At 42.2% G+C, this 25,167-nt stretch overlaps 1 protein-coding gene across 4 annotated transcripts in view; it reads left to right on the forward strand.

The window, feature by feature from the left end:
• Nucleotides 1-25,167, forward strand: part of SHC3 (SHC adaptor protein 3) — a 151,119-nt gene that overhangs the window by 95,657 nt on the left and 30,295 nt on the right. For 3 of the 4 annotated variants that reach the window (XM_033429607.2, XM_049711509.1, XM_049711508.1), the window contains 4 exons: nucleotides 1,352-1,403; nucleotides 11,230-11,356; nucleotides 22,774-22,924; nucleotides 23,885-23,984. In XM_033429607.2, coding sequence (XP_033285498.1) covers nucleotides 1,352-1,403; nucleotides 11,230-11,356; nucleotides 22,774-22,924; nucleotides 23,885-23,984 — 430 coding nt within the window. The remainder of the gene's footprint in view (nucleotides 1-1,351; nucleotides 1,404-11,229; nucleotides 11,357-22,773; nucleotides 22,925-23,884; nucleotides 23,985-25,167) is intronic. The other variant, XM_004270600.3, reaches the window with a different exon arrangement.

Raw genomic sequence — 25,167 nt, forward strand, 5'->3', positions numbered from 1 at the left:
AGCAGTCCAATACGTCAAGAGCTGCCGGAAGAGCTCTCTCCCTTCTTAGTCTTAGTGGGTGTTTTTGAGTTGCAGGGCAGTGATGTTTGGAAAAGCGACTTGCACCCTGCAGTGGGTTCTCAGAAGCACTGCATCCTCCTCCCCTGCCTCCACACTCACTTTCCCTCTTCCCCTCACACATTGGAGGGTTTTCTGGAGCCCTGTGGAGAAAGAAGGGGTCGTTTCTTCTGCCCATAGAGTATCACAAAGAAGGAACTCACGACAGAGAATCTTGCAGATGCTGAAAACATTGGAAGCTAATCGATAACCTTGGAGTCCTCAAAAACCATCACATGGGGGAAATATCCACAACAACGAGGAGACCTTTACCATGCCCCCCCCAGACTTTTTGAATGTTGAAAATGTCAACTTTGCAGGAAAGTCTTTCTTTTGCTTTCAAGAATTAAGAGAATTATTGTTTCCTCTGTTTAGAAACTAAAATTCACATGGTCACCTCGGCTCACTCCTGAGGTCATCGTTTCCTCTGCATGCCAAGTAGATGAGGCAGGCAAGGGGACTTATATTTCATGTGTAAGGGTGAGACTTCTAAATAGAGCTCATGCTTTTGAAATATCTTAAAAGAATTAAAATTACTACTTGTGTCATCGTATCCATATCTCATCCACCCATGAGGGATGTTTGCAACCAGCCTTTGAACATCACTTCTAATTTTCTCAGTGTGGCCCCCAGATCAGCGGCAGCACCTGGTTGCTTGTCAGAAATGTACGTTTCGGGGCCTCACCTCAGACCTGCCGAATCGGATACCCTGGGCTGGAGCTCAGCAATCTGTGCTGTAACAAGCCCTGCCGGGGATTCTGACCCCAGCTCAGATTTGAGGATCGTTGTTGGAGACAGCTGACAGCAGTGGCTCTCAGCCTTGGTTCATAATAGAATCATCTGGGGAGCTTTTAAAAATCCTTAATGCCTGGGCCTCACATCCACACCAGTTAAATCAGATTATCTGGGAGTTGGGACTCAGGTATTAGTGTGTTTATAGCTCCTCAGTGATCCGACATGCTGAGAATGGATGCCCTTCACACCCTTGCTGCTCAAAGTGTGGGTGTGGCGAAGCTGCATCAGTGTCTTGTGAGAGCTGTCTGCAGATGCAGAACCTCGGGCCCAGCTCCTGGCCTGTGGAGTCAGAATCTGCATTTCACAAGATCCCCGGTGATTCCTGCCCACTGTACAGTCTGAGAAATGCTGGGCTGTCATCAGGGCTACTCTTGATTACTGATCTGCTGTATGCATGATGTGTCTGCTGTCCTGTCTTCACCTGTGATTAGTGATGTGACATCTCATTTTTCTTTCACAGGATACAACAGACTATGTTGCGTACGTAGCTAAGGACCCTGTTAATCGCAGAGGTAAGCAATGTGTGACTTTCGTCATCTCTCACTCATGAGCAGCCAGGCTTAACAATGGATACCAGATGGTCCTCATGATCTCAGCCCTCTTCATCCAAACTAAGTGTCATATCGTACTGTTAGCGATAATTGAGGTTTGCAGGCAGTGAAGCGTGGCGGCACACCTGGCTGGGTTAGGAGATGCTGGATATCTGAGAGCTTTAAACACACTTGTATCCAGATGGCTAGAGCTTGGTACACCTGACCTGCGGATGGCAGCTCCCACTCATACTCTGAAGGTGCCCTCAGTTACACCTGAAGACTTTGCAAACCGCTGGCCTCCTGCCCAGCTACAGCTCCTTGTGCGTCCACTGCCAACTAAGTCTCCCCGAGAAGCCTCGTGCTGCTCTGCATGGCCCTGGAAGCCAGTGTCCAAGCTCAGGTGCTGCCCACTTACACCCCACAAAGGTGCTAGGGCCTCAAACACAGGCTGGGTAGGCGATTTGAAACATCCAAGTACTTCCCATCTACATGGAACCTTTATTCCTAGACCCTCCCTACATACCCACCACCCCATTTCTTTCATCATTTACAAAACCAAAGGGTCCCCCCCTCCAATGTTAATAAGCTTGGACAGGTGAGCTGATTAGGGGGCACTACGCTTGAATCCCAGAAAGCCACCAGGTGCTGCACAACTCCAATTTAGAACTCACTGATGGAGGTCACCTGTGGGGTTTGTAACACTACAAATGGCACTTCCCTCTATCACCCATTGCTTCCCCTCCTCCTCCCACCCTCTACCCCAGGTACCCATTGTTAAGATTTCCTAGCTGGCTTTGCAGAAGTTTTATATCTGTCCATATACATATATATACTCTTCTACTTTTGTTTTTTTTTTTTGTTTGTTTGTTTTTTTGCGGTACGCAGGCCTCTCACTGTTGTGGCCTCTCCCGCTGCGGAGCACAGGCTCCGGACACGCAGGCTCAGCGGCCATGGCTCACAGGCCCAGCCGCTCCGCGGCATGTGGGATCCTCCCAGACCAGGGCACGAACCCATGTCCCCTGTATCGGCAGGCGGACCCTCAACCACTGCGCCACCAGGGAAGCCCTACTCTTCTTTTAAAATTTCACCACAGATGAGATTTTAGCATTCTGTTTTCCCACCAGCCTTGAGGGAGGGGGAGGTGGCAGGCTGCACTCATCCCAGAGTTAACACTTGTTGAAGTTCTTCCTTTATTTTTGTTTGTTCTAAGTTAACTTCAAGTAATCCTAGACTTTTTTTTTACACCCTTAATGGCTCCTAGGTCAATGGTTCTGAAAATGAACTATACTTTAGAATCACCTGGGGAGCTTTAAAAAAATCTCAATGCTCAGGCCTCAGAGAGGGGTACCCAGGCAACTGTACTTTTTAAAAGCTCTCCAGATGATTCCCATGTACAGCCAGGACTGAGAAATCAGGCTCTAGGTCCAGACCCTGAAGGAGTTTAACCCTGTGCTATTTGACTTAGGGCCATGGAAGCATACAAGGTGATACCTTGTTTCACGGCTGCAAACCAGCAGCACCTTCTGTCCACAGTACCTTTTCAAAGTCATGGAAATCAGGATCCACTCCATGTGCTCAACGGTTGCTGGACCAGCTCCCTTTGGGACCTGCATGCAGTGCTGGTGTAAAGACAGACACCAGACCTCTGCGCCGTTGCTGGTGCTTTGGGGGCACCAGCAGCATAGGGGTCCTTTGAGATGCTTGATAGGAGAGGATCACTCCCTCCTTCCAGTTATCTGTTGCCTGTAACAAATCTTAATGGCCTAACAGCCATCATTTTAAAATATCTTTTGATATGATGAAGTATTAAGTGTCCAGGCAGGGCTCAGTTGGCCAATTCTTCTGCTCTCTGTGGCATCAATGGGGTATTGGGTGGTCTTTGGCTGGTGGCTGGCCTGGTCTAGAGGGTCCAAGCTGACTTCACTTCCACGCCTTGGACCTTGGTAGGGAGGACAAGAAGCCAAAGCCAGAAGGGTCCTTCTCCCTCTGCAAGGAGTCTCAGGGTCCCTCCAAGTGGCCCCTGAATCAGGGCAGTAGGACTTCCCACATAGCAACTCTGGGCTCAATGATGCCAAAGTGGATGCCAAAGACCAGGCACCACTTCATCTCTGTCATAGTTGACTAGTCAAAGCTGTCCCAGGCAGCTCAGATTCAGGGGAGGGGAACCAGACCTGCCCTCCGACAGGAATTTGCAGCCTTCCTTATCCATCACATCTCTGTTCCCACACGTACCCAGGCAGCCCCAGCCTCCTGGGAGGCAGTGTGGGAAGGGAGGGGAGTCATAGATCTGGCCATGAGCAGTATCTCAGAGCAGGCTTTGCCTCCATCCGATATGTGTCCACCCACCGTTGCCTCCTTCGGCAAGGAGCTGGGGGAGGGCTCCCCTGGCTGCTCTCTTCTCTTTCCTCCTGCCCTAGGCCAGGAAGAGAGTTTAATTGAATAAGAATGGCCTCTGCCATGCAGGAGTCAGATTAGCAAGAAATTCTGGGAGTGAATGTTCTTATTTGGACTCTTAAATATCCAACTCCCCACGCAGAGGCCCCAGTTGATGTGCTGACCCCATTGTGGTTCCCTGGCTGCAGGCATAGCTACTCAAGGCAGGCAGGCATCAAGGCACGTTTGGAGCCCAGAAAGTCTTCTGTCAAAATCCTGCAGAGATGGGTCAAAGTCCCTCACTGTTATCATTTGTCCTTTCCACACTGATTCCTGCTTATACATTCTGGTGTGTGTTTTTGGATAATCTAGCAGTATTTACAGTGAGAAAAAAATTATATTTTCTCTCTAGTATCAAGAACCCATGGCTTATATAATTAATCTGGTGGAAGGGCAAAGGATCTCTGACCCATGTCATTAAGCTCTATGGTAACCACCACCATCTTGAGAAGGTAGGGATTGCAAATGAGTGAAGTTTCATGAGGTTGGCACCTTATAGCTGAAAGGCAGGTCTGACAGGAGACCTGGAAGGTGACTACTGATATATGTAGGATAAAAAGCCCCCAAAATCAGGCTTTGCTGGATCCTAATATACCATTTTCTTTTCACATTGGAATCTGTATTACTACACAAGGACTCCCATTCCCTGCAATCTAATGTCTATTGGTTCGGAATGGACTGTTTGGGTCACAAAAGTACATAAAAAATAATGTCCTAATTAGACATATGGCTGCCTGCAGGTGGCATGTACTTCCTATAATTTATAACCACAATAGCATCCCTGTTCAGGCGCCTTCTGCAACTCCTGAACTTGCGTGGAAAGTCATATCCTACGGTGCTGACCTGATGGTAGAGAGGCCTGAGTGTTCAGCTGTTATAGCTTCTAACACATCCTGCTGCCCTTTCCCCAGGATTTCCTGAATAAGGGGGAAACGTGGTGATTGGACTTGAGAGGGAAGCCCCCCCATGGACTACTGCCTCACATGGCTGTGCTTTCTTCTCCAGGCTTCTCTACTAGCTCACGGTCATTTCAACACTGAATTTAGGGTTCCTCTGGCCTCAGACAGTTGTAGGCCGCAGGAGGTGACTTTCCGGGAGAAACTTAGAGTATGAACTCCTTAAATAATACAGAACCTTTTCTGGCTTTTCTTTCCCCTAGGAGTAAAACCTCTTCTGTATAATAGGTGAAAGTAATGATTTATTTTTTTAAGCCAGGAGGTTAAATTCCATCTCATAACACTGTGGTGGGAGGTTAATTTTCCTGTGAGTGAATGTTTAGGTTGTTTCCCATATCTGGCTTTCGTCAACCATGGTTTTTTTGTGTGTGTTTTTTTAAATAAACAAGCCAGTCCCTGAGCTCTAAATACCCTGTGCCAAAGACTATGAATGTTCCTGCGTAGCCCAAACTTCTGGCTGAAAGTCAGACTTGTGTAGTTACCAGCCTGCTGCACATCTCTGCTCAGAAGCCTCCTAGCCCCCTCACCTTGACAAGCCACAGAGCTAGGTCTTTCCATCCACCACAAAGTATCTGCCTGTCTCACTCATCATGATGTGAGCTCACTCCTGCTCTATCCCCTATCTCGTTTCCTATGATCTCCCCTCACCTCCACTCCAGCTCCACTGATCTTCTGGCTCTTCCTTGAACATGGCAAGCAAGCACCTGCCTCAGGGCCTTTGCACCTGTTGAGCCCTATGCCTGCAACATTCTTAGACTAGACCTTCCCATGGCTCACCCCCTGACTTCCTTCAGGCTTCTTCTGCGATGCCACCTCCTATATGGCTTTCCCTGGTCATCCTACATGTCACCCTACAACATCATCTTCATCACCCCCTTTATTTCACATTATTGTCTTTATGGTTTTATTAGTTTCCTGTGACTGCTCTAACAAATTACTGCAAACTTTGTGGCTCAAGACAACAAAAGTTTGCTCTCTCACAATTCTGGAGGCTAAGGGTCTGAAATCAAGGTGTCAGCAGCCATGCTCCCTCCAAACGTTCCAGGGGGGAAGGCTTCCTGCTTCTTCCAGCGTCTGGTGGCTCCAGGAGTCCTTGGCTTATGGCCTCCTTGGCCTCCATCTTCACATCACCTCCTCTGTGTCTGTGTCACCTCCTCTTCTGACCCTTATAAGACACTTGTCATTGGATTTAGGGCCCACCCTAATCCAGAATGATCTCATTTTGAGTCCTTAATTACATCTGCAAAGACTCTTTTTCACAGGTTCAGGGGGTCAGGATGTAGACAGGGCTTTGGCTGCTGGGGGGCACCATTCAACCCGTTCTAATGGTATATTTTTCCTTCTTTATTTTCAGTGTCCACCTTCTAGACTGTAAGGTTGGTGAGAGCAGGACACTGTTTTGTTACTTGCTGTATCTGGAGATCCTGGGGCAGAGCCTGGTACAGAGTTGGTGCTCAATAAGTGTCTATTGAGTGAAGTCTGCAGTAAATATTTTGTACATTTGCCTTGTGCTCATGTGCAAGAATTTTCTTAGGGTTTATACCTCTGGGACAAATCACTGTGTTCTGGAACACCTTCAGTTTTTTAAAAATGGTTATTTCACTTTATAATTCCACAAGTGGCACAGGAGGGCTCCTTGGCTTCAGCTCTTGTTCAACACTTGGAATTTTCAGACTTTTAAATCCCTGTCAGTCTGATAGGTGCAAAATTATCTCCTCATAAAGTTTTAGTTTTCCACTCTGGGGCTAGAACAGATATTAAACAACTCTTAATTAAGAGCATGGCAGCTGAATCTTGGAGTTCTTACCTGTCTCAGATCAAAAAAGTCTGGAACAATGAGGAACATGTGGATATATGAAGTGAACAGACTAGGGTTGGCTGAAAACTATGCTTGAGTTTGGAGTCTCCATTTCTCTGGTAAGAATTCACTGGTGTTCAGTGTTCCTTTTAAGGGGTGAGAGTTATCAGCCCACTAAGAGGAAGAGACAGCAGTCATTGTTTGGTAGGATTTTTTTCTGATTAGGTAATGACTCCAGGTATCTCTGAGGTTCCCTATGTCAGTCACCAGTTGGTAGAGAACTTGGCTATGAATTTGAACTCTTGGAGAGTCCGTGAGTCTAGATAAGAGGACAGTGGGACAGTCTGAGATGGGACCCCTTCAAGGGCTGGGCTGCCTTGTAGAGGCCAGATGGCTGTGAAGTGTGAGTTGGGTTGGTGTGGGCGTGGGTGGGAGGGGCCATGACTTCTTAAAAGAGCAGCACAGATCCTGAGAGGTTTTCTGCTCATACTTGCAGAGTCGCCCCATGAAAAAAATGCCCACTGAGGTGGGGTGGCCCATCCCACAGGGTGTGGAAGCAGCCACTGTGGTGGGAAACACATGCTGGAGCCTCTGTCTATAGTCACTGATCTGAGATAGAGCGGGTATTACCCCGTAGTCATATGTAAATGGTGCAGTGAGCCAGTGACACCCTTTCTGTATGTCAGCTGCTCCTGACCACAGAAGGGGTGGGAAAGTGGGGTCTTACTTTTGCAAAGCAAAAAAACCCAAAAAACAAAAAAACCCACCCCAACAATAATCTAATCAGCTAAGATAAGGAATCAACCCCTCCAGACTCAAAATGATTAAGAAAAATATTTCAAAGATGGAAGGATGAATTTCTATCCATCATCATTAGTGATGAACCTCACCCAAAATATTTATCTTGCTTTGAGATAATAAATGACAGTGTGATGCTTTCAGGGCCAACAAGACATCTTGAACTTTATTTTATCTTTATTGTATCATTTTTAACATCTTTTGAAAGATATTTTTATAATATACATACTATTATATTAACACAGGAATATATGTTCACAATTTATAAATAAGTAGATACATATTTGGGACACATGCTCAGTATAGTAAAGAGTTCTTCACAGGTAAGCATGAGAAAATCTTGACAATTTCTTATTTACAGAAGTAAAGCCTTTTTGGGTGTTTGGTGCATGTGATAGGCATTGCTAGTACTCACTGATGTCCTGACCTCACTCCTTCCAAGCTCGCAGGAGACTGTACTACCAGCCTCTCCTGGGTGGAGGAGGAGCCAGGCGACAGTTCTGTGTGAGAGCAGAATGGATGAGGCAGTTAGTGCTGGTGCAAGGCCCTGGCTTGGGAGGAGACCTTGTGTTGAAATTCAGGATTGAAAGATCAAAGCAGCTTGGTTCATGGGGTCACCACCTGGAGAGTTGCCCAGAAATGAACAAGTGAGAATAGGATTGTTTTCAGCCACTAAGATGCTGGGGCTGTTTGTTGTTGTGGCGTCACTTGCCTGTGCTGACTAACGGAGCAGCCATCCCAGGCAGGGCTCAGAGAGCTAGCTCAGATGAATGGTGGCCCCCGTTGGCTTGCAGTCCATTTATCAGTCAGATGGCCAGGGCAGTCTTGAACACCGATGAACAGGTGCAGCCACTGGCCTCTGGACTTATTTGGAGCCATTGGGAAACTTGCGGAGGGACTTCTGATCTGCCAGTGTCTACTGTGCAGGGAAGATGTGTGGTTAACCCATTAGGAGGCTGCTGTGTGAGGAAAGATGCTGTGCCCCAGTTCTATCTGGCATGGTTACAAGGGCTGCAGCACATCCTGCTCTCAAGTGGCTCATCCCAGGTCGGGAGTGACCTTTGTGGTGAGGCCTGATGAAGTCCCCTCACTAGTGTCAGGGCTGAGCTGGCTGCTGTGGGGTCTGAGCTGGCTTTCCTGGAAAGCGACATCAGCCTTGCTTATTGGTCAGAGAGAGAGACCAGCATGGGCAGAAAAGCACCCCCACCCCAGCAACTACTGCACCGCTGCCAAAGAGCCCGTCCCCTTCAGAAGGGATAGAATGAGGAATGACCCCATTTTGCTGCTCCTATGTTTGTTTGGGGCCATGTTTTATGTTTTACAACATCATTCTGAGTCTTGATCCTGGGCCCCACCACTCTGTACCTGCCTCTCATCCAGTTCTCCTTCTTGCTCATGAATGACACCTCCATCCATCCTTTCCTCATGGGATGTAAAACAAGCAGCCCCGATGGTTACCTGTGGCGAGAACCTCATCATTCCTAACACACACTGAGTCACACAGGTGAGGTTAGAAGACAGTAGCTTTTAGCGAAAGACTGTTGCAACAGTCAGAGAAAATACAGGTCCAGAGAGACTGTCAGCCCAGGGTTAGATCTGGATTTGGAGTGGGTTTCTGGAACACAGAGAGGCCATTCTACAGAGGATCCTCAGACCTAGCCAACAGATGACGTTTTCACGGTCCACGGAGGAATGAGCCAGGCCCCAGAGCCTGGAGTTGTGATTTAATTCTGCATCTGCAGTTCCTGTCACCCTCTGGTATCTAGACCAGATACTAGGGCTCCACCCTCACCAAGTGAGGGTGCTTCCACCCAGAGCCCTGCATCTTCCCAATGTCCCAGGAACTGATTTAAAGAAGTCTCACTTCCAACCTCGTGCTCTCTAGTGTGTAGAAGATGAGGGGGCCATGTGGATTGATCATATGGCCCCCTCTGCAGAAACCTTGCTCTTTATTCACTAAGGCTAGGGCACTGCTTTTCTCCTTAAAAGAAAAATAAGCTTCACTTTCTTCCGTCCCCAGTTGTTATTCTGTTTCTCTAAAGTACTGGCCAGCAAGTTCTCTTGGCTGGTGCTGATGCTGCGTGGAGGGGGCAGGTGTGGCTGGAAACACAGGGCAGGTGGGGGAGCCAGGTGTCTTTCTCTCACTCTGTCTTAGACTCCTACTTCCTTATTGGCTGGAAAGACACCTCCACTGCTATCCGTTAACGAACAACCCCATGACTCCAACAGCTGCTTAATATGGCCTTGCTTTGTGCCTAACCGGGTTGATAATAAATACTAATATCAATAATAACATAAAACAATATCAATACTCAATAATAAAATACAGCCAGGACACTTGTCTCCTTGGACAAATCCCTTGGCCATATCTGAGATAGGCTAATGTATCCAAGGGATTGCATTGCAGTCTGAAGCAGCAATCCGGTTACACTTGCTCTTCCCAGGAAATGCTTGTCCCTGTGTCCTCAGGAGCATGCTCCCTCCTCGAGCCTGGGGAGAGAAGAAGCCTGAGGCCCCCCACCCTAGCAGCCACCATCAGGGTGAGCTCTGTGGTGCCTGGCTGTCTTTGTGCGTGTAGAAGGCGGCATCGTGATGGAAGAGTGGCCAAACTGTGGAGGTGGTGATGTCTCTGTTCCTTCCCTCGCAGTTCCCACCTTAATGAGTCCTCTTTCTGTGCTCGCTTCTCCTGCAGCAGAGGGATGCTTCTGCATCTCCCTAATCACTGCTGGGGAATGGCTACCCCTGTAGCAATGCCTCTTCTCACTGCTGGGCACCCACTGTGCTCCTGGAGGAACCTCCTTGAAACACAATTGTATCCTAACTGGTGGCAAGAGAAAGATGGAGTGTGACACATGCATCTGTCATTTTCTCCAGGGAGATGCCTTTATCCCATTAGTAACAGAGCATGTCATGCTGGTCACGGGACAGTGTGAAGGGTCTGGGACTCTTCTGTGGGATGCCATGGACGCATGTCTGGGGAGAAGACATTCTACTTTCTTGTAGAGCAGAGATGGGACCTTCTTCGGTGCCTTCCCCCACTCAACCCCCTTTTCTCCAAAGGTTCCACATGGATTACACCACAGCCTGGCCACCATGACAGCGGGCACCCCAAAGGGGTTAAAGGTTGCTCCAGGTCTCTGAGGGGCCTGCCAACACCCCTTTTCTGAGAACTGGCATGAATATCCAGTCTCGTCCAGTGTAGATGCAGGTGGCATGTGGTGGGATGGTCATAGTGATTAATTAATATCCCTTTAAACTCATCTTACAAGGTTGTTGATCTTATTGCTTTGAGTTGCCACGTCTGGTGGTGACACTCTACTCCCACTAGGAAGTAAGCAAACAGCTTGCTCTAAGTCCATCGGATACCTCAGGATTCATTCAATAAGAGCCAGTTTAAGTCCATTTGTTAAGCCTCACGAGGTCTTAAAGGGGTTCATTTCTTGTTACTATCAGGTTCTTTGTCTTGTTAAGGTTTCCTTCCAAACCCTGTTTCCCTACTAAGTTCTGAGTTGATATTTTATAGACTCTAAAGCAATAGAAGAGCAATCAAGTTGAACTTAAAAATGTTAAAACGTACTTACAAATAGAATCTTTACTTTTGGAGAGAATAGGCTATTAAGAAATGGATCTCTGCGGTTAAACGGTACCTCTGGGGGCTCTCAGGGATTAAGCTGCACGCAGAGCTAACAGGACATGTCATGAAAGGCACCTCCTTGTCCCTCTCTTCTTTCCTAGGCTGCGGGCTTTCACCCTCAGGAAGGAGGAGCCTGGGTAGCTCCAGTGTCTGTCTCTAATGAGCCTGTGTCCCTTGCTCCTACAGCTTGTCACATTCTGGAATGCTGTGACGGGCTGGCCCAGGAGGTCATCGGCTCCATCGGACAAGCCTTTGAGCTCCGGTTTAAGCAATATTTGCAGTGTCCTTCCAAGATCCCTGCTCTCCACGACCGGTGAGTAGCGCTGTGACACCGTTTGCAGTGACCTCTCTGCATTTTCTGACCTTTCCTCTTGAAAACACTTAAAAGGAGGAAACCACACAACTACCTCCCCGAGGAGTGCTCTGCACAGACACAGTTAATCCCAGGGCTTCCTGGGCCCAGAGACACCTGACTGGTGCTGGGCCATGGCTCAGGAAACTGACAGATGGAAGCCGACATATGGGCGATGCTCCCAATGTTTAGAAAAACATTTTCTTGAAACTATAGTGACAGTAGCCAAGGTTACAAAAAAAAAAACATTGTAATATGTTTTTGTTCTGTTTCTCCTACAAGCACGTGATGTTTCCACATGTTGCCTCCTTGGGTCGGTGTCACCACAGGTTCTACCTGTCCCATTGTCCTTGTCCTCAGGGTTAGCCAAAGTCCCGATTCAGAGGCTCCCTTCGTGAGGCACTCCGCTTGGAATGACGAGCATTGATTCTGCTTTATTGGCTTTCATAGCTTTCAGACTTGATGGCCTGTGTGGTCCTGGGCAAGTTCTTTAACCAGTCTGGGTCTCAGCAGTTTTCTCTGTAAAATAGGAATAATAGTGGCTTGGCAGTATTTTAAGTGTTAACTGAAATAGTAAATGTAAACAGGAATTGTGAGATGTTTAGTTTATTATAAAAAATGTTCAGCATCTACCCTTGAGATTCCTTAGGACATGAGAATATTCCATGCAGCATTAAAAAAAAATAATATGGCGCATGTTGGTTATTCAGTCACCTGTCTTACTGAAAGCCTATTACAATGGTGTGTTCACTGTCAATAAAACTTTATTTCTCCTGAATTTACTTTTTATGTTTTCTCCAACTTCTGCAGCCACATTCCAGGACTTAGTTGTGAAGGCAGTGCCTCCTCTACCTTCATTATTATGAAGTCTCCTTTCATCTCTCTGAAGCCTTCACCTTTCTTGAAAGAGAATTTTAATTTTTTTTTCCTTCATCCACTGGAAAATTTCTGTTAAGACATTCATTCTGGAGGTGCCTGTGAAGGCCCCATTTTTTCCCGGTTGATAAAGAAAAGGATATGAACCATCTATGGAAATTTTAAAAACACATAAAAAATTGTATATATAGTTTATGGATAAGTACATGTGTATAAAGAGTATAAAAACATGCAAGAATATTACATACCAACTCTAGGACATCTGAGGATGACAGGGACACGGGTGGGCTTTAACTGATTTTGTTAAGTGTATTTCCTCCCTAACATTTTATAACAACAGTGTTCCAATATACAAAAAGAATTTGCGGGGAACACCTGTATACCCACCATCTAGATTCTACCATTAGCATTTTACAGTTAATATCACGTATTTTTTCATCCAAAGCAAGTTTGACAAGTTTTATTTCTTTAAAAGAAAGGGATCAAATATAGCAAAATGTTCACACTTGTTTAATCTCAGTGGTGGATGTGTAGGTGGCTTTTATATTAATTTAGGCTTTTCTGTACTTTTGAAATGTTGCAAAGAAGTCAAATAAATCCTATTAAAATAATATGTCAAAAATGAGTGGGGGAAGTTAATTGAACTACCATGCTTCTCCAGAAATATACTTAAGGTATGAAGTCCTGTATATGTTTCTATATAATAAAGTTTGAAGAAGTTTTGGGGAAAGAGAATGAAGTAGAGAGATCTTATCTTCCGAGAAAACTTTCAACCCAATATGCAAGTAATGGTATAACATTTCTAAAGCAGAGCAGGAACAAGGGGACCTGTGTTCCCTGATATCAGTCTCATCTTGTCTGACAAGCTGCTTGTTGTGTCCATTGAGCAGGTCTGAGATCCAGGGAGCAGGTGGGAATGCACCACCTTCTGTCCCAGCTGGGGAAATACTGGGCTGTGAGAGAATGCACTTCGCTTCCAGCTGCCATGTCCTTCTTCCCCTCCCTGCCCTGTTATGGGGACCCTGGACTGTGGAGGGCACTGGCCCATTTTCCTTCTAGATTTCCCAGGGGCCAGCAAAACAGGAGGTTCTATTTGTGAGCAGTTCTCCTTGGGTTTTCTGCTCACTTGCTCAGGCCATTTCTCTTCAAATTGGGCATGAGCTGGAGGTATGAGAATTGGCACAGTCAGCTTCTTTGTCCACATTCCTTGGAGTAGAGCTGGGGACAGGTGAGCGTGGAGTGAGTGGGGCAGCATTAGGTCCCAGCAAGCTGCCCCAGCATCTCAAAGTTTCATGTTGGTGGCACATGACTTCCTCTTTCCTTCTTCTCTTGCTGCTAGTGAGTGGATGGCTTTACTTATTCGTGAATTCTTTTTTGTTCATTGTATTAATTATTGGGGGAGAGACTCTGTGATCTGGATTCATCACCCATCTCCAACTGGAAATAAAAAATAATACTTTTAAATGAATGGGTTTTTTGGTATGGTATGATTTTCCTTAGAAGATTTTTTCCTCTGATTTTTCTTGCAGAGCTCCAAGGTTATTTTCAACACAAAACCAGAGAAGACAATGAAAGAGAATTCAAATGTAGCCAAAGCTCCATTTATTATTTTTTTTAAAATTGATATATAGTTTATTTATGATAAAATTACCCTTTAAAAATATACAGTTCTGTGGTATTTAGTATTGTCAAAGATAGCACAAGTACAATCATCACCACTATCTAATTCCAGAACATTTTTCATCACCCCAGAAAGAAAACCCATACTCATTAGCAGTTACTCCCCATTTTCCAACCCCCTTTCCCCAGACAACCACTACTCTACTTTCTGTCTTTACTGATTTGCCAATTCTGGACATTTTGTATAAATGTTATCATACAATATGTGCCTGACTTCTTTCACTTACTGGAATGTTTTCAAGGTTAATCCATATAGTAGCATGTATCAGTATGGCATTATTTTTAGGGCTGAATAATATTCCTTTGTATGCATATGTTACCTTTTGTTTATTCATTTATCAGTTTATGGACATTGGGTTATTTTCACCTTTTAGTTCTTATGAATAACGCTGCTATGAAGATGTGTACAAGTTCCTGTGTGGACAGATGTTTCAATTCAACTAGGAGCTGAATTGCTCAGTCATATGGGAACTCTTTGCTAAAATTTTGAGAAACTACCAAACTGTTTTCCAAAGCGGCTGTACCATTTTATATTTTTACCAGCAACGTATGAAAGTTCCAATTTCACTGACATTTGTTATTGTCCATCATTTTGATTTTAGCTATCCTAGTGAGTACAAAGTGGTCTCTGATTGTGGTTTTGATTTGCATTTGTCTTGTTGACTAATGATGTCAAGCATCTTTTCATGTGCTTATTGGCTATTTGTATATCTTCTTTGGAGAAAGGTCTGCTCAAATCCTTAGCTCATTTTTAAGATTGAGTTATTTGTCTTTCTATTGTTGACTTGTATAGAAGTTCTTTATATATTGTAGATATGTCTCTTTTCAGATATATGATTAGCAAATATTTTCTCCTATTTTTTGTGTTGTCTTCACATTTTTTTGATAATGTCCTTTGAAGCACAATCATTTTTAATTTTGATGAAGTCCAATTAATGTACTTATTTTTTCTTTGGTTGCTTTTGTTTTGGTGTCATATGTAAGAAACATTGCCTAATCCAAGGTCATGAAGGTTTACGTCTATGTTTTTTCCTAAGTTTTAGCTCTTATTTTCAGGTCTTTAATCCATTTGACTTAATTTTTGTATATGGTGTGAGGTAAGAGTCCAACTTCATTCTTTCACAAATGGCTATCCAGCTGTCACAGCACCATTTGCTGAAAAGACTATTTCACACATTGAATTGTCTGGGCATCCATGTTGAATTCAATTGACCATAAATGTATGGGTTTATTTATGGACTCTTAATTCTATTCCATTGATTTGTATGTCTGTCCTTATGCCAGTACCACATAGCCTTGAATAGTATAGCTTTATAGTTAGTTTGAAATCAGGAAGTATAAGTCTTCCAACTACATTCTTCTTTGTCAAGATTGTTTTCACTATTCTGGGCCCCTTGCAATTTCAAATAAATTTTAGCATAGCTTGTCTACTTTTACAAAAAAGGCACTTGGGATGTTATAGATATTGTCTTGAATCCATAGACCAATTTGAGGAGTACTTCCATCTTAACAGTATTTAATCTTCCAATCCCTGAACACAGGATGTCTTTCCATTTATTTAGAGTTTATTTAATTTCTTTCAACAGCGTTTTGTAATTTTCATTGTACAAGTCTTGCACTTGCTTTGATAATTTTTACTACCAAAAGAATAAATCTTTTATTCTTTTTGATACTATAATAAAAGGAATTGCTTGTTAATTTTATTTTTCATTGTTAATGTATAAAAATACAATTGATTTTTGCATATTCATTATGTATCCTGCAAACTTACAGAATTCATTTATTAGCTCTAATCATTTGTGTGTGTGTGTGTGTGTGTGTGTGTATTCCTTAGTATTTTTTATGTACAAGATCATGTCCTGTGCAAATAAATATAGTTTTATTACTTCTTACTTCCTAATCTGAATTATTTTATTTCTTTTTATAATCTAATTGTCCTGGCTAGAATCTCTAGTACAATGAATAGAGGTGGAAAGACAGGACAACCTTGTCATGTTCCTAATTTTAGGAGGTAAGCATTCCGACTTTCACCATTAATTGTGTTCTTAGCTGTGGGCTTTTCATAGATGCTTTTTCAGGTTGAGAAAATGGCCTTCTATTCCAAGTTTTTTGAGTGTTTTTATCATGGAAAAGTGTTGGATTTTGTCAAATGATTTTTCTGTGTCTACTGAGATGAGTATCTGGTATTTGTTTTTATTCTACTGGTATGACATATTACATTAGTTGATTTTTGAATGTTGAACCAATCTTACATTGCTGGAAGAAATCCCACTCAGTAATGGTGTATGACTCTTTTTGTATGTTGCTGGACTTGGTTTGCTAATATTTTGTTTTCAATCCATATTCATAAGAGATATTGGTCTGCAGTTTGTTTTGTTTCTCTTGTGGTATCTTTGGTTTTCATATCAGGGTAATACTGGCATCATAGACTGAGTTTGGAAACTTCTGTCCTCTTCTATTTTTTTGGAAGAGTTATGAAGAATTGCTGTTAATTCTCCTTTAGATGTTAGATAGAAACCACCAAGAAGCCAGCCATATAATTCTGTGCTTTTCTTGGGATGCAAGATTTTGATTACTAATTTAATCTCTTTATCTGTTACAGTTCTGTTTAGATTTTCTATTTCTTCCAGTTCTGTTTAGATTTTCTATTTCTTCTTGAGTCATTTTGGTAGATTGAGTCTTTGTAGGAATTTTTCCATTTCATCTAGGTTATCCAATTTGTTGGCATATGATTTTTAATAGTTTCTCTTATAATCCTTTTAATTTCTGTGTGGTTGGTAGCAGTCTTTCCTCTTTCCTTCCTAGTTTTGGTAATTTGAGTCTTCTCTCTTTTTTCTTGGTCAGTCTAGCTGTAGATTTGTCAATATTGTTGATCTTTCTAAGAACCAACTCTTGGTTTCATTGCTTTTCTCTATTGATTTTCTACTAACTATTTTATTTATTTCCACCTTAATATTTATTATTCTTCCTTCTGCTTGCCTTGGGTTTAGCTCTTATTTTCTAGTTTATTAACGTAGAAGGTCAGGTTATTGATTTGAGATTGTCTGTTATCATATAGGCATTTATAGTTCATAAATTTCCCTCTAAGCACTGCTTTACATTCAGCCCATAAGTATTGGTATGTTGTTTTTGTTTTTATTCATCTGAAAGTTTCTTCCAATTTCCCTGTGATTTACTTTCTGATCCATTTGTTATTTAAGCATGTGTTGTTTAATTTCTACATATCTGTGAATTTCCCAAATTTCTTTCTAGTACTGATTTCTGCTTTAATTCCATTATGGTCTGAAAACATACGTTGTATGATTTTAATCTTTTAAAAATTTTGAGTCTTGTTTTGTGGCTTAACATATGGTCTATCCTGGAGAATGTTACACGTGGACTTGAGAAAAATTTATATTCTGTTATTGAATGGAGTGTTCTATAGATGTCTGTTAGGTCTAGTTGATGTATAGTGTTCAATTTTCTATTTCCCAATCTTCTCTCTGGTTGTTCTATCCATTATTGAAAGTGGGTATTGATGTCTTCAAATATTAGTACTGCATTATTTCTCCCTTTGATTCTGTCAGATTTTGCTGCATATAGTTTAGGGTCTGTTGTGAGGTACATATAGCTTTATAATTATTGTATCTTCTTGACTGGTTGCTCTTTTATCTTTGTCTCTAGTAAACATTTTGTCTTGAAGTCTATTTTGTCCGATATTAGTAGAGTTACCATAGCTCTCTTTTGGTTACTGTTTGCATGAAATACCTTTTTACATCCTTTTACTTTCAACCTAAATCTTTAAATCTAAAATGTCTTTCAATCTAAAATGTGTCTCTTGTAGAAAGCATATAGTCAGATCACGTTATCTTAAAAATCCATTCTGCCAATCTTTGTTTTTTAATTGGAGTGTTTAATGTATTTACATTTAATGTAATTACTGATAAATTAGGATTTTACCTGACATTTTGCTAGTTTTTTCTATATGTGTTATGTCATTTTTTTGTCCCTTTGTTTCTCCATAACTGCTTTCTTTGGTGTCAAATAAATATTTTATGAGTGAACTCTTTTCATTACCTTGTTTTTTTTTTCTTTTTTTTTAACTGTCTTTTAAAAGTTATTTTCTTAGTGGTTGCCCTGGGGGTTACAACTAACATCTTAATTTGTAACAATTTAATTCAGATTAACACCAATTTAATTGCAGTAGTATACAAAAACTTTGCTTCTATGTGGCTCTATTTCTCCACCTTACATTGTGCTGTTATGTTATGAAGATTCCATATTTATACATTGAGTGCTCATCAACACAGGTTTATAATTATTGCTTTATTCAGTTGTCTTTTAAATCAGAGAGGAGAGGAAAAGAGTTATGGACAAAAACTACATTTCTACTGTTTTAATATTTGCCTATGTATTTAACTTTATCATTATCCTCTATTTTTTCATGTGACATGAATTATTGTTTAGTGGCTTTCATTTTAGCCTGAAGTACTTCCTTTAGTATTTTTTCGTAGTGCAGATTTGTTAGTGATGAATTTTCTAGGTTTTTATTTATCTGGCACTGTTTTAACTTTTGATTCATTTTGAAGGATAGTTTTGCTGGGTACAGGCATACATCAGAGATATTGAGGGTTTGGTTCCAGACCACTGCAATAAAGTGAATATCACAATAAAGCAAGTCACACAAATTTTTTGGTTTCCTAGTGCATTTAGAAGTTATGTTTACAATATACTGTAGTCTATTAAGTGTGCAATAGTATTATGTCTAAAAAATAATGAACACACCTTAATTATCAATACTTTATTGCTAAAAACTTTATTGCTAGCCATCATCTGAGCGAGTTGCAACCTTTTTGCTGGTAGAGGGTCTTGCCTCTGTGTTGATGGTCACTTACTGATCAGGGGGTGATGATTGCTGAAGCTTGGGGTGACTGTGACATATTCTTAAAACAAGACAACGATGAATTTTGCCACACTGATTGACTCTTCCTTTCATGAATGATTTCTCTGTAGCATGTGATGCTGTTTGATAGCATTTCCCTCACAGATTTACCTTCAAAATTAGAGACACTCCTCTCAAACCCTGCCACTGCTTATCAACTAAGTTTATATAGCATTCTAACCCTTTGTTGTCATTTCAACAATCTTCACAGCATCTTCAGTAGGAGTAGATTCCATCTCAAGAAACCACTCTCTTTGCCCATCCCTAAGACGCAGCTCCTCATCCATTAAATTTTTATCATAACATTCCAGCAAGTCAGTCACATCTTCAGGCTCCATTTCTAATTCTGGTTCTCTTGCTATTTCCACCACATCTGCAGTTACTTCCTCAACTGACGTCTTGAACCCCTCAAAGTCATCCATGAGGGTTGGAATTAACTTATTCCAAACTCCTGTTAATGGTGATGATTTTACCTATTTCCATGAATCATGAGTGTTTTTGATGGCATCTAGAATGGTCAATCCTTTCCAGAAGTTTTCAATTGACTTTGCTCAGATCGATCAGAGGAATAACTATGTATGGCAGCTACAGCCTTATGAAATGCATTTCTTAAATACTAAGACTTGAAATTGAAGTTACTCCTTGATCTATGGGCTGCAGAATAGATGTTGTGTTAACAGGCATGAAAACAACATTAATCTCATTAGCATCTCAATCGGAGCTCTTGGGTGACCAGGTACATTGTCATTGAGTAGTAATATTTTGAAAGGAATCTTTTTTCCAAGCAGTAGGCCTCAATAGTGGGCTTGAAATATTCAGTTAACCATGCTGTAAACAGATGTGCTGTCATCCAGGCTTTGTTGTTGCATTTATAGAGCGTAAGCAGAGCAGATTTAGCATAATTCTCAAGGGCCCTAGGATTTTCAGAATGGTAAATGAGCATTGGCTTCAACTTAAAGTCACCAGCTGCATTAGCCCCTAACAAGAGAGTCAGTCTGTCCTTTGAAGTTTTAAAGCCAGGCATTGACTTCTCTCTAGCTATGAAATTCCTAGATGGAATCTCCTTCCAATATGAGGCTATTTTATCTGCACTGAAAATCTGTTGCTTAGTGTAGCCACCTTCATTAATTATCTTAGCTAGATCCTCTGGATAACTTGCTGCAGCTTCTACATCAGCACTTGGGGCTTTACCGTTCTCTTTGATGTTATGTAAATGGCTTCTTTCCTTAAGCCTCGTGAACAAACCTGTGCTAGATTCAAGTTTTTCTTCTGCAGCTTCCTCATCTTTCTTAGCCTTCATAGAATTGAAGAGAGTTAGACTTGCTCTACATTAAGCTTTGGCTTAAGGTAATGTCTTGGTTGGTTTTATATTCTATCCAGACCATTAAAACTTTCTCCATATTAGCAATAAGGCTGTTTCACTTTCTTATCATTTATGCGTTCACTGGAGTAGCACTTTTAATTTCCTTCAAGAATGGTTCCTTTGCATTCACAACTTGGCTAACTGTTTGGCACAAGAAGCCTAGCTTTTGGACTGTCTCAGCTTTTGACATGCCTTCCTCACAAAGTTTAATCTTTTCTAGCTTTTGATTTAAAGTGACAAACATATGACTCTTCCTTTCATTTGAACACTTAGGGGCCATTGCAGGGTTATTAATGGGCCTAATTTCAATACTGTTGTGTCTCAGGGAATAAGAAAGCCAGAGAAGAGGGATAAAGATAGGGGAACAGTCAGTTGGTGGAGCAGTCAGAACACACATTTATTGATTAAGTTTGCCATCTTATATGCATGAAGTTTGTGGCACCCCAAAACAATTACAATAGTAACGTCAGAGATCACTGATCACAGATGACCATAACAAATATAAGAATAATGAAAATGTTTGAAATATTGTGAAAATTATCAAAACGTGACACAGACACAGGAAGTGAGCAAATGCTGTTGGAAAAACGGCACTGAAAACTTGCTCAGTGCAGTGTTGCTACAAACCTTCAATCTGTGAAACATGCAAATTGTGAAATCTGTGAAATGCAATGAAGTGAAGCACAATAGAACAAACTATGCCTATATAGAGTTCTTGGGTAGATAGTCTTTTTCTTTTGGTACTTGGAATGTGACATCTCACTGCCTTCTGGCCTCCATTGGTTCTGATAAGAAATCCACTGTTAATATTATTGAGGATCCTTTGTATATGATGAGCTACTTCTCTCTTGCTACTTTCATGATTCTTTCTCTTTGGCTTTAACCAGTTTGATTATGAGGTGTCTAGGTTTGAATCTCTTTTGTTATTCCCCATTTGGTGAGACAGCATTGTCATGTTTGATTTTTTGTTTCCTTTAGTTCTCAGAACATATTGAAAGTAGCTAATTTAAAGTCTTTGTCTAGTTAGTCCAAAACCTGAGTTTTCTCAGGGACAGTTTCTGTTGATTGCTTTTTTTTCTTGTGTGTGAGCCAAATTTTTTTGTTTCTTTGCATCCCATAATTTTTTGTAGAAATTGGAAATTTTAAATAACGTGGTGTGACAACTCTGGAAGTCAGATTTCTCCCCTCCTCAGAATTTGTTGTTGCTGTTTGTTGTGGTTGTTTGTTGTAATGACTTTTCTAAACTAACTTAGTAAAGTCTGTATTTTTTGTCATATATGGTCACTGACAACTCAGCTCAGTTCATTTATTAGACAGCTAATGACTGAAAAGAGATTTCCTTAAATGTCTGAAACCATTAAGTCTCACAGTTTTTGCTGAGGGTTTCTGTGTGTGTGTTGGGGCACTCCTTCAACACTCAGGCAGCTGACAACTCTGCGTTAGCTTTTACTTCCTGCTTGTGCAAAGCTTCAAAGTCAGTCACAGGTGAGAACTAGAGCTTTTTTACATCTTTTCTGAGCAGGAACAGAACCCTGGCCATGAAAACAGCCCTCGTATACATGTAGCCTTCTAGATTGCCAGAATTATGTCAAAGCTTATTATTTCCCAGCTTTTCTTTTAAGCTTTCTGATTAGCTCACTCTTTACCCCAAATGTTATCTACTGTTTCAGGGAGCCACAATATTAAAGAAGTGCTTCTAATTGTTTTTGACAAATGACCCTGGGGAAGAAGCTATGTTCCCTGGACAAGCTCTGAATCAGGTCAAATAAAGACAACCTTTGGAGTGGAGGATTCTGGAGAATGACCAGAAGCGTAATAATGACTGTTCTCTGGGAATAGGGCTTTGAAGGAGCCTCAATGCTCTTTTGCCCCCTCCCATGGCTATTAGGCTGCTGGTTTTCACTGTGACTGTGGGATTTGGGTTTTTAAGGCTACCATGGAGATGACAATAAAGCAAGTTAAAATGCAACAAAGCTGTTGTTCTGACAGCAGTTTGTGGTTTTTTGTTTGTTTTAATAAACATGCTCTAGGTTGCTACAAGCTTCTGGTTAATTTCCAGAGTTATGAAAAAGTTGATTATGAAACTTTCTTTGCTAGCTTTCTTGTTGCTATTACAGAGGAGAGAATTTTCAGAGGTCCTTACTCTGCCATTTTCCCTGATGTCAATAAATCTCCATTTTAAAGTTAATTTTGTTTTGGGTAAATTTCATAATGTACTAAAATGTGTGTCTATGCCTTGAGAAACTGGTTATCCTTACATATAAATTATATTTTTCCTTATTAAAATGTAATTTTAAAAAAGGAGTTCTTTCCTGTTTCAAATATGACCAGAATTTCCTAAAGGGTAGAACTGTGAATAAGTCAGAAATATTTGGCCAAACCACTCATCTGCTTTATATATATGCCTGAGACCTGGATGGTTAAAGGGGCAGTGACTAAACTCTGCTTTCTGGGTCAACAATTACTAACATTAGATTTTTTGGTTTTGACTGCAAGCTTGACTTTTGGCTAAAGTCCCTGAAAATCCTCTTTTAACAGAATGCAGAGTCTAGATGAGCCCTGGACTGAAGAGGAGGGTGACGGCGCAGACCACCCGTACTACAACAGCATTCCAAGCAAGATGCCTCCTCCAGGGGGCTTTGTAGATGCTCGACTGAAAGCCAGACTCCATGGTCCTGACACAGCCCAGGTGAGTCTTATACCTTTTCCCTTGGATGGTGGCTAACTGAACTTTCCTTTTGCTTTCTTTAACTTTATTTTCAGGTCCAGACAGAAAAACTCACAAACTTTTCCCCCTTGAATTTCACAAAGCAGAGAAGTAGGGGAAGCTTTTGTTTCAACATCAAATGCCTTGGAGCTATATTGTGATTCCTGAGTCTGGGAGTTCCCTCTTCATCCTAGCACAAATCCCATTCTACTGTGAACTTAATGAGGAAAAGAGAGAGTTCAAGACTTCTAAAAGGCCTGGGGTGCTTTGGGTTCTCTGAAAGGAGAGTGGATGTAAGCCTTTAACATGAGATTTTTTTTGAGTTTTTCTGTTTTGCGCATTTCCCTGATTTTCCCTCTAACTCGAAATTTTAGTAAGGCATTCGTTTTCTAGAGTTATGGTATCTCCATGATATCTCTTCGTTATAGGGAATTTTTTGATGTCACCTACCTTATGTGAATGACAATGACACCAATGAAAGTGGCAAATAACATTGAAACCAAGTGTCAGTAGCTCTAACACTGAGAAGGAATCAGCAAGGTGGACTTGCCAAGGCATGAATGGTTATGGGTGTATGTGCTGGGTGGGAAGTATGTTCTGACACATAGATAATCTTTAACTGAAATCTATTTTAGGTCATGTTGAGTGATGTGGCTACATGTAAAAGAGCTCAATTTATGGTCATACTTAAGGAAGGGATGTGGGGGGTAATGAAAACAGGGGGCATTTGTAGTTTTGATGAGATACAGCCTCTTTCTCACACCCACACAAACTTATTCCCCAAATCTTAATGCCAACCGAGAGGCGTGAAGGGAAAATTGGGTGTAATAGGCATGCAATCCATTGGCCATTGAAGGCCCTTCTACTGTACTATGGCTTTTAAAGATGCAGAAACAAGAAGAGGATGAATTTTTCACTCTGTGTATTTATATATGTCTATAGTTTGCAGGAAAAGAGCAAACTTACTACCAGGGGAGACACTTAGGAGACCCGCTTGGCGAAGACTGGCAGCAAACACCTGTCAGGCAAGGTGAGAGGCAAGGTGAGGTGAACAAGAAACATAAAAAATACTTTTTGAAAGTGACATGCTCCCTAGTGGGTAGTTCCTCTCCTGTGGAGTGGCAGAGTGACCCACTGGAAATACCTGCTGTGGGTGTGGCTGCAGGTTCCCAGCCAGATCATACAAATAGAAATAATGGCTGTCGGGCATGTCTGAGGGCACACATCAGATGACGCCGCCCCTGGCACCAGGACCAGCTCACTGCCCCCACCCGCCCCAGTGCTTCCTGCACCCTGAGACTTTCCTCCTAAGGCCTTTCTCTGGCAGGAGGGCTTGACTGCCCAGGGTCTGAGGAATTCACCTCCCCAGGGGCACCTGCACCCATTTCAAACGGGGCTGGCTTGGGAGACTGTGGGGCGTGCTTTGTGTTGTCCCTCAGCTCCCCAGCAGGGCTGAACCCCGGTGGCTCCCAACAGTAGCTTGTAGCTTTCCCTTCCTTGCCTCACCCCTGCCTTCCCTCTCCAGGGTCAGCTTCAGGAAGAGTGGAGCAATGCCGGCCCTTGGCAGAGATAGTACCAGGGATACAAATCCCTCACAAGCCCTGGGTCCTGTCAGAGGACACTTCCACCTCTTATTCAACCTCTTAGCACGCACCTAACTCCCACATTAAAAATTATATGGCTATTGAAGGACCATTTAGTTTAAACTAACCGCTAACATGTCTCTATTCTCTAGACAGTTATTTCTACACATACATATATGTGTGTGTATGTATACATACATTTTTGAAGTCCCTTTTAATTTTAAACTTTTTCCCACCTCAAACATTTCTATAACTTTCAATAGCTCTGGGGCCCTGACTACTAACTGTTCAGGGCCTGGAGGAGATGGAGTGACAAATGAGCTAAGATCCAATGTACACTTCTGGGTATAGAAATTTACATTTGTTGGTTTAACATTAAGGCTTTTCCATTCATTATTGACATTTGCTCTGGCAAGTAATTGACTATATATATATATATATATATATATTTTTTTTTTTTTTTCTTTGCGGTACGCAGGCCTCCCACTGCTGTGGCCTCTCCCATTGCGGAGCACAGGCTCCGGACGCGCAGGCTCAGAGGCCACGGCTCACGGGCCCAGCCGCTCCGCGGCATGTGGGATCTTCCCGGACTGGGGCACGAACCCGTGTCCCCTGCATCGGCAGGTGGACTCTCAACCACTG

Source organism: Orcinus orca, chromosome 6 (genome assembly GCF_937001465.1).
Source record: "Orcinus orca chromosome 6, mOrcOrc1.1, whole genome shotgun sequence".
Classification (NCBI taxonomy): domain Eukaryota; kingdom Metazoa; phylum Chordata; class Mammalia; order Artiodactyla; family Delphinidae; genus Orcinus; species Orcinus orca.